The 10351-nt window shown below is 39.3% G+C and overlaps 1 protein-coding gene across 3 annotated transcripts in view; it reads left to right on the top strand.

Moving 5' to 3' along the window:
* Positions 1-10351, top strand: part of robo2 (roundabout, axon guidance receptor, homolog 2 (Drosophila)) — a 50607-nt gene that overhangs the window by 22869 nt on the left and 17387 nt on the right. For all 3 annotated transcript variants that reach the window (XM_037677601.1, XM_037677600.1, XM_037677599.1), the window contains 3 exons: positions 4566-4608; positions 8388-8515; positions 9442-9714. In XM_037677601.1, the coding sequence (XP_037533529.1) occupies positions 4566-4608; positions 8388-8515; positions 9442-9714 (444 nt within the window). The remainder of the gene's footprint in view (positions 1-4565; positions 4609-8387; positions 8516-9441; positions 9715-10351) is intronic.

Raw genomic sequence — 10351 nt, 5'->3', positions numbered from 1 at the left:
ATATATATATATATATATATATATATATATATATATATATATATACAGTATATATTTTACAAATCAATTTGTTACTGGCCATGACTTGAGCCCTGTCTATGTCTACATTTCCCCTGCCAGTCCCACCAACATTTACATGTATATGCTTGTATGTTTGTGGTAGATGTTTTTAATCTTCCCTTTTTCCTTCGTTTTTTAAATGAAGATCCATTTTGCCTTGCGTATTTGTTTTTGTGGTTCAGGGTGAGACTGATCATTATGGTCCCCCTCCTAGCATACTTTTACACCTTCTAGTTTTACTGTAATATACCAATATGTATCCCTTTGGTGTCATTTAATGGTGCAATTCTTTTTTCTCTTTAACTGCCTTGTGTCAACTATTTTTAACTTTTCATAGTCTTGGATATGGCCCCATTTTTTTAGCTGGCTAACTTTAAAGTTTTGATGCGACATACTTCGGGTGGAACACTGTTGTCATTTACTGAATTAAAAACAACAAGCACTACCAGGTACAAATAAATTATCGGATTAACTTAAGATTGAGTGGAATGAATCTAAAGTAAACACGCTAGTCCCTCGTTTATCATGGGGGATCCGTACTGTGAAGCCCTGTGATAAGTGAAAAACTGCAAAGTAGGAACAGTAGTACAAGTAGTAGTAAGTAGTAGTTTATTTTAGTGGATGTATATATATATATATATATATATATATATATATATATATATATATACATAAAGGTGTTTCAAACAGTCCCCACACTCTTGCAATATTCTGAACATTGTTTCTAAACTCTGAACACTCTAAAGAGCACAGCATGTCATGAACTCAGGTGTGCTCTCGGCCACGCCCACTTCTCCGCTGCAGAACGGCGATCTTAGAGAAGGAAGGAGGAGCTGCAGGATAACGTTTCTTCTGCAGTGTGGGCTGCACACAGGTGCAGCAGGTGCTACATAATTGAAAATAATTCATGTTAAATAAAAATTCAATGCTGATCGTGTGGCTCATCCATCAAACAGCCAATTGTGTGTCATGTCCAGTCTTATTTGAAAAACCACAATAGAGCAAGTCCGCGATATACAAACCGCCAAGCATCAAGGGACTACTACTAACTTTGGGAAAACTTCATAAATTAAGAAATAGTTAAATATAAAAAACACCTATTGTACAAATGATTAGAGATTACTTCTCATCATTTTTTAGGTTTTCCATATTTACCTTAAATGTGAATGTGAATCCTATCTGTTGCAAAGCTAGAAGAATAGTTTACTCTTTTTACACAGCAGCTGTAACAACAGATCACTGAAGACATGAAAATGTTAGTGAAAGTTGCCGAGTTTAAAATTAGAAACACACCACTGAGAAGCCAGAAAGGAAGCTGAGTATTTTAACAAAAAGTTTTCATTGGCATGCGTTATTTTAAGAAGAATTCAGCTTGCGTTTTATGGTTACACTGAGGAAATATGTTGAATATAAATCAGAGTGTTATTGAAAAGTTTTACACCACTTCCTTTTATGATTTGCATTCATAGCTGATGTATCCAGTTTCCTGTCAGTTCTTTTAGGCTGCTAGTGTAGGAAAAGTAAATTAGGACACTGTTGAGGCACGCTGCCAGCAAGAATTAGATTTGATGAAAATTTTATATGCTGATTACACTCCTTCAGTCTCCACCCCACCACTGGTGATTATTAAAGGGGATTAATCTGTATTCATATTGGAGAAAGTGCTTATCTTGGAGACGGAGGCGAGAAGCCCAGCCCAGCCATGTCACTCTGGCTCACATAAAAGTCTTCCACTGCAGCCCAGAAATGTGCCTGAGCAAAGATAGAGACTTCAGAGGCCTTCCTGCTGCACAGCCTCGTTCCCCCTCCGCCTGCTTCTCCTGTCAGTCCTCACTCAGACAACAGGATTCTCAAATGCAAGTTTGGTGGAGGGCGAACAAAGAGACATGGCGTTGGCTGGAACTGAATAAAGAAGAACATGTCTGAAGTTCTCAGAGCTGTTGGTGTTTTAATCCTGACAGACTTGCAATATAAAATAAACACATGATTTGAATTCCACCTGCTTGTAAAAAGTTTATTAAATTACAAGAAATGCGATGAGGCTAAAACATGCATGCTACAGAAAATCTAAAAATCTGTTTCTCTTTTTTTTTTGATCATCTTCCATGATTGTGATACCTTTAAAATCTCGTGTTAGAAGTCTTCTGGTGTGTTGTGGGAGTTTCCTCTTGCTCAGATCTGTTGCTACGTCAACCCCAGAAAAACCCCATCTTTTGTCCAGGCTTGTTGTGGAATCAGTTGAATGAAGCAGGAAAAAAAAGAGGGGAAATGTTCAGACTTCTTTTCTTTTTAGTCTCCATCTGTGGAAAAAAATGAGCCAAATTACTAACAGATTTTCTTTCGTCTCCCCCTTTTTTTTTTTTCTGAAGCACCTCTCATCTCCCTTCATTTTCATCCCTTTTTATCACTGGTATGAGGTGATTTCCAAAACTCTTGCAGCTTTTCTGTATTCCCAGCAATCCATTGAAGTTCTTACATGCATAGAACGCTCTGCTGCTTTTTCATCGCAACAGTGATGAAGATCCCTCATTTCCAGAGTTTTACAAGCCACTGAGTAAAAAGGCCTCCTTTTATCTAAACATCTCTTCCATGGAAGAGACCACATATGTGGCTTCGGGGGTTTGCTTCTAGCCAGAGGACCAGTAACTCAGCTGCAATGCTTGCAGATAGAAAACTCAAAAGTGATTAATGAGCCCTCTGAGTTTCGTAATCATTCTTTGGCTGAAATTTAATAACAAATGTGATAATAACTCAGCAGCAAAATCAAAAGATGAAAGATGAAATGAGTTTTGCTTCTCGTCCTTGAAGAATGCATGACATCTCCACTAACGCAAATCAAAGCTGTATACAGCGCAAAAAAAAAAAAGTCATTATGTGTGTGGATAGATATCTGAAGCCAATAGTGATTCCATTAACTAGCTGAGCAATAAAACATGAAAATGATGTGTAGTGGACTAGGCCTACGTCGAAACTAAGTCTAAGGTCAAAACTCTTGACCTTTAGAACCTTGTGGGACAGGAACTGTCATTTCATGTATTTGAATACATAAATACAGGTTCACCCATCCTGAGACTTTCTTTCTTGAAGATTCAAGTGAAAAGAACACTCTCTTTTTATTATCATTACTATCTTACAAATGTTGATAATCAAAGTGTCTTAGTTCAAACCATTTTAGATGTTGCAGTGAACTAATCAATTTTATTAACTGAGTAATGATTTTATTCTCCTGCAAAGTTTATTCTCATGTCAAAGCTGTTACAGAGTTTATGCATTTTCTGATTTCTGCCTTTGAATGAGCAAGTGTGTGCGTTCCCAAGGTTGGAGTCAAACGAAAAACAAGTTGTTATGTTAAAACTGTCATGTTTTAGAATCCTCTCAGACGTAAATATAGATGTTTTGCACCTGTTTCTGAAACACGCCAAATCAAAACTCTCTCTGTCTGTGAGAACATTTCTGATCTTTCCATAACAATTCTTGTTTTTCGTCTAACCTCTTACGTCACAACACACACCCCGTCTGGTCGGTTCTGACCAATGGTAATACTCCCAAAAGTGAACCGGGAAACAGCTCTTTAAAATGTCAGTACTTCCTGGTCTACTAGGGTTTTGGTTCTGTTGAAGTTCTGATGGAGTGCTGTTGGAGTTCTGCTGGATACACAGTCCAACCAGTTCTGTGAGAGACGGGATGATCCTGACAACAGAGCTCTTCCGAGTTCCATGGGAGTATAACATTTTCCACTGAGGTGAATATGTGTCGAACAGAGCCTCGCCATTACTTCGGACGAGTAACAGCATCCTACTGAGACGCTGAAAGGGTGCGTTAAACGGAATCCCACCTGAGTCATCTCCAGGTAAAGGAGCCGATTTCATCACCTAAGTGTACTGTAAGGAAAAGCTGAAGAAAGCCGGAGAGTGTCGATTCTGGTGAACACATTTCTTCCCTCCCATACCATCTTAACTCCCTCTAAACTTCTTTCCATCTCTAAACTTTTCTCTCAAGTAGAAATTCTTCCAGATATTTTAGAAATGTCTGTGTAAAATGCTCACCCACATTCATGTGGGTAAAAGATCATAATTGTACAGTTTTCATAACATCGCTGTGGTGAAGCAACGGAAAAATCATGGCCGTATGATTTTTCCTGATTGATTGCTTTGTTGTTATTTTCATAATTTGCCAAATTAATGTACATGTTTGATGTTAAATTTGATTCTGTAAATAAATGACCGCATTCATTTTGATGGGTCAAATCTAAATGACGTCTCACGTTTGCATTTCCTTAAATTCAATGCACGTTTTATTCAGTCCAGAAAAATGAGGAACCCGCGTTAAATGATGAATATATCTGAGCATCTGTTCATCTACAGATGAACACATGTATGCTGAAGCACAAGGACAAACTGGACAAAACTAAGAAGAAAAAGGACACTTGCTTAAAATAATCAGGTTGTAATTTTTTTTTAATAACTTCATTTTATTCTCTTTCTCTCCTGTTTTTCTGACTTCAGTGACATTCCAGAGAGTTGATGGTGGTCTGATGAGCAATGGAAGGTGAGCCACTCATCAGGAAGACACTCTTTCGGCTGTGTTCAACATCACCAACAAAATAAAAGCTCCTCTTTCTTGTCTTTTAAGCCTTTGCGCTACGGTTCAGAGTCCACAACAAGCTGATAAATGACTGATACGTTGATGGATTACCAATACCTGTTGTGTGCCTACGATGCAAGACAGCGTGCAAATATAAATTTCTACCATATCTCCATTTATGCATCGATAGATGAACTCATAAATCTTTTCAACGGAATTAACAGAAACAATTTAAGCAGAGAGTGCTTTTATTTTGTCATTTATCTTCCGCTGCTAGCCACGGGCAACCCCGAAGCCCTCTGGAGTGATAAATTTGCCTGTCACCTTGCGTGGGCGGCTGAGATCTGAGCACATGTAATAATGTAAAAATAATTACCCAGGGGAGAGGTGTGCGTGTGTGTGTGTGCGTGGAGGTACCCCACTTGCACCCCCATACAGGCTGCTTCAATTCATTGCATGTTAGTGAATGAGATCAGACGGGCTACAGTGAAAAGGGCACACCCCAGTGGCACCAGTTACTGAGTCTTTGCAGGTATTCCAGAGACTCCCCTGAGAACCCTGAGCTTCAGTCGGTCTATCTGTTGCTTATCACATCTGACTCTGTAACACTGCAGATCTTCAACACTCACTGAGAGACTGAAACTAAATCTGACCTTGTTTGTTTTGGGGCTTCTGGGAGTGTTTTGATTCTGTGTCAGTTATCAGCGGTTTTATTTCTATCTAATAGCTTCTTTTTTTGTGTGTGATGATAACTGGATGCAACAATGCACATGTTTGCTGTTTTTTTTTTCAATCTCTTAATGAATTAGCCACACTACTCGCCGTGCTTTTTCTCATCTTGCTTCTGCTGTTGTGTTTTTCTTTCAATTTTCCACATAAGTGCTTCTGATTCTCATTCCGGCAAGAGGGATTTGAAACGTCTGTAATTTTGGCACTCTATATTTGTCGGTTTTATTTTGCATTAACGGTGACTCCCACGGTTTTTACAACAATAATATACGATGCAGCTTGGACCTCTAAAGCAAGCCTCTGATCTGTTAGTCATTCCGACGCCATCAGATCCCAGATGTTGCATCTTTCCCATCTGCCCTGAGAGTGAAAATGTGAAGAGGAGTACCCCCCCCGCCCCCCCCCAAAAAAAAAAATTGTGATAATGTGTTGCTTGGGATGTTTATTGCATTAATTAGACAACAGCAAATGAAGCCACATCTGTTTCCATTTTCTCATCGGCTCCTGCCAAATTGCTCTGACCAAACAATTATACTTAATCGATCACAAAATAAATGATTCACGGAAGACGAATAGGCCGCAGATTGTAGATCTCAACGATTTGACTTTGGCTGCTCAATTGAAATTGATAAAAAGCTGATAAGGGTTCATTCCTCCTTCTTGCTGTCAATATGAGTGTAGTAATTGGTAATAACTTCCTATCTCAGCCCTGATCAATGTTTTAGCAAAGCTGATTCACTCCTTTTGGCAGAGAATGGGCTGAGCCTTGGAGAGAACAGGTTTTATTAAAACTGTTGCTATAGAGATTCATTTTTTTATCCCAGGATCTGAATAAAAGCTGATGGCGTGTTCTTGAGAGCCAATCTATGAAGTAAGCTGTATATTTCATTGCTGTAAGTGTTAACTAATGGCTTTACTTTTAAGGCAAGTTCTAGTCACTGGTCTGAACCATAAACAACTGATTTATGACGATGGTTTGGAATTAATCTTCCTCACTTGGCTTATTTATAGCAATCTCAGAGTCAGGCATTTGTGGCAGTATTTATGGTTTTCTTCTTGCTCATCACACGTAACTGAAATGTCTAATAGGGAGAAGGAAATGCTTCAAATTGGATTTTATCTCCCAAGGTTGCCATCCATCCTATGCTGACAGGGATTAAAAGTAAGGTGTCAACTTTTCATCAAATGTACGACCCGGTGTCTGTCTCCCACCCCCTTTTCATTACCCCAATATAACATGCACACATTCAAAACAAAAATCAGTCTTATTTTAATCATCCTGCTGTGTGATGAATGCAAGGACAATACAGCCATTTTCATCATCCACTCTGTTGCTTATGAGTGGGCTGGGGTGTTGATTAGCTTTCTTACACGAAACAAGTAAGACTGTTGATGAGACAAAGTCAAGCCTTTATTCATTTCTATTTATGTCTTTGTTTTACTTGTGGCACTCTGTTTTGTACAATTATGCTGCAGTTGAAAGAAAAAAAAAGTTTTTTTTTAAATTTTTTAAATTTTGTTTTGGTTTTCAGCATGACCGATGCTAAGTGCACAAGAGGCAGCGGGGAGATGAGAAATAAGGAGTGAAGTTGTTTAGAGGAGAAAATAAAGGAAAATAGGGTTAGGAAAATATGGTATGGTAAGAAAGAATGATGGCAGCAGTGTAACATGTCAGCCAGAAACAGGGGTAGAAGTACAGGGAGAGATGTATTGCCCTATAAAAGTGCATGTGTCTGATGCACAACCATCAATTTGAATGACTTGTCTCCCCCGAGGGCCTGCTTTGGCATTCAGGAACCACAGTGAGGGCTCTTAGCTCGCCAGCACCGCAGTTCATTTGGACTCCTCCCTTTGTGGAACAGCTTTTCTCATTAGAACCGGTAGCTGAGGCAGAGAGGGACTGCAGCACACCCATTACCTGCCCCTATCCTCGGGGCTTGACTCGCTCCTAGTCCCTCAGAGCCAACACATCACCACACTGGAGCTCACACAATAAGCCCAATCAGACAGCCAGGCTGAAAACAAATGTGCTGCAGAGCTTCTCCGAGTCTACGTTTCAGTAATATGCTTCATACAACACTGTTAGTTGCTGGCAGAGGAGTATGTCGTGTACACTTATTATATTTTGTATGACAATCTGCTCAAATGAGCTTGATGTATCGTCGATGTTAGCACTTAATTTTGTTTGCATTTCAATCCATTTTGCAGGCAAATGCTGCGTTGAAAAACAAACACATAAACAAAAGCATTTGGCTGCATCCTGATTCTCGCCATGGTAACAAGCCTTAGACTTTATTGTACAGAATTGTGTCCCTAATGGCCTGCCAGCAGTCACCCATGACAGGTTAAAATCCTGATGGCTGCTTTTATAGTTCTCACTCCCTCAGGAGGGACACAGCACCTGTTAAATGGTAATGCCCACTCCCATGCACAGGCATCCCACAACCATCAGGACGGGTCATGACCAAAGGTTTGAGTCCTCATCAAAAAAAGATTTAAACTGTCTGGACATCACCACAAGGGGTTAATGGGGAAACACAGCACAATGTAAAAGATATTAATGAATAAGAAATGTTATCCTTGTGGCTGCCAGCATGTGTGTGGAAGGCAAAAGCATGCATTAACATCTCTGCAGTGTGCTTTTGCATAAATAAATGAACAAATGTGATGAAGGCACAGCAGGAAAGAGAGAGAGAGATAAAGGGCTGCGTTTGCCTGAAGGAATTTCAACTTTGTGAAGAAAAAAATAAGTATCTGGTTCTGTTTCCTCAGAAGTGTTTAATTTGGTTCAGGGGCTTATGGCAAGCTTATCTCATACAGACACACATTGTTATGAACACATTAACGTGTAAACATGTATTTTATCGTAGCTATGTGCTTCATTTTCTGTTTCCTGGAAATGCAAGTACAAATATGGGGGCAAAAAATGAAATATTGTTATTTAAATAATTCTTCCAGTAATACAGTTCTATAATTTCTCCTTTAATCGAGTATTTCAATCTGTTTCTGTTCAGCCGTCCAGGTTTGCTCAATGCCAGTGACCCAGGCTACCCCTGGTTAGCAGACTCTTGGCCAGCGACCAGCCTGCCTGTCAACAGTAACTCCGGGGGACCCAATGACCTGAGTAATTTTAGTCGAGGAGGTAAGCCCCCTGATGCCACAGTTTCTTTTAAGAGATAAAACCTAATGCCCCTGCCTTCCTTTGCATTCAACCAGAGCTTCTGTTGTTTGTCCTGCATAAAATGTAGACATACATGCATATTTCATATGTGTTTAGACACTTTTATACATCACGTCAGAAGGCAGCATGAACATTAACAGCAGGGGACTCTGCTGTCACCAGGTTGAGTGATGGTGAATGGTCCAGCTTGGTGTCGTTGCCTATACGTCAGAGCATGGGAATGTGAGGGGATAGACAGGCAGTTGAGAAGGGGGTTGGATGGGTGTTTGAAAGGATGGTCCTGTGCAGCCAGTCGTGAAGGACAGAAGCAGCTTGACTGGCGCAGATGTGGACACTTCCGCCATGGCTCTACATCATCTCCCCTTCAGTGGGCATGCAAACCATGCGCTATGAGGAGAGCCTGTTTGCTCTTTCCCTCTTCTCCCTTCTGTTAGACACAGACATTCACATGTAAAACACCAGCATCTGTGCCTCATGCATGGAAACATAAGAGACAAATGTCCAGATTGGATGTATTAAGAATATAATTCCACTTGTAAGGCTGACACTTAGAATGAATGAATGAATGTTTTGCTTGATAAGGAACTGTCCAGATTACCTGACCGAAAATTTTTGGTACAAAGTGATGTTTCTGAAAATTCAAAGTGATTTTAATCTGATAATGTTGTATAAGGATGAGTACTTAAACTTCACAAAATTCAGGGCTGGCTGTACCTTGTGTTTCTCTAATAAACTGCTTGAACAGTATTTTAATTTATGGCAAAAAAAAACAAAAAACTATTTTGATAATACAACGTGTCTGCTTTTTAAGTCATTATGACCAGACTACACTTGAAGTAGTCCAGTTTTTTTTTCCATAAGGACCCTAACTTCCTCTTTTTTTCCAGATCTTCCATCTGTACAAGGGGAAAAGACAGGCACTATGCTTTCTGATGGAGCCATCTACAGCAGTATAGACTTCACCACAAAAAACAACTACAACAGCCCTGGTCAAACATCCCAAGCCACTCCATATGCCACCACTCAGATTCTCCACTCTAGCAGTATTCATGAACTGGCCGTGGACCTTCCTGATGCCCAGTGGAAGGCATCACTGCAGGCCAAGCAGGAAATGGCCAACCTAGGCTACTCCCTGCCCGACAAGAACTCCTGCAACAACAGTAAGCCACACAGAGAAAGTGTGCTGCAGTGTAATAGCGTCGTCCTTCAAAATAGATTTTGATGATGTGTGATACAGAGTCATTTTTATGTACCATTAAAACTCAAAGCGTCTTTTGTGACCAATTTAACCCAGTTTACAAATTTTACAGTTATTGCAAAGCAGTCTTTTGTTGTTTAAACATTTCCATTAAAAGCTAAGAGGAATGCAGTTATTTTTTTTATTCTTTCATTCATTCATCCATTCATTAATTCATTCATCCATTCATTCATTCATCCATCCATTCATTCATTCATTCATTCAATCCTAGCAGTATTCATTTTGGTTTCACTTCTATGTTGAATGAAATCTCATGAAATGGTTTTAAAAAATTCTTGACTTAGTTTTTCATAATATTAGATGGATGGACATATAGATGGAGAGAGAAATTGATAGATAGATAGATAGATAGATAGATAGATAGATAGATAGATAGATAGATAGATAGATAGATAGATAGATAGATAGATAGATAGATAGATAGATAGATGATAGATAGATAGATAGATAGATAGATAGATAGATAGATAGATAGATAGATAGATAGATAGATGATAGATAGATAGATAGATAGATAGATAGATAGATAGATAGATAGA

This window comes from Nematolebias whitei, chromosome 6 (assembly GCF_014905685.2).
Source record: "Nematolebias whitei isolate Nwh7 chromosome 6, NemWhi1, whole genome shotgun sequence".
Lineage (NCBI taxonomy): Eukaryota > Metazoa > Chordata > Actinopteri > Cyprinodontiformes > Rivulidae > Nematolebias > Nematolebias whitei.
The sequence above is the reverse complement of the archived record's forward strand: the minus strand, read 5'-3'. Positions and strand labels throughout refer to the sequence as shown.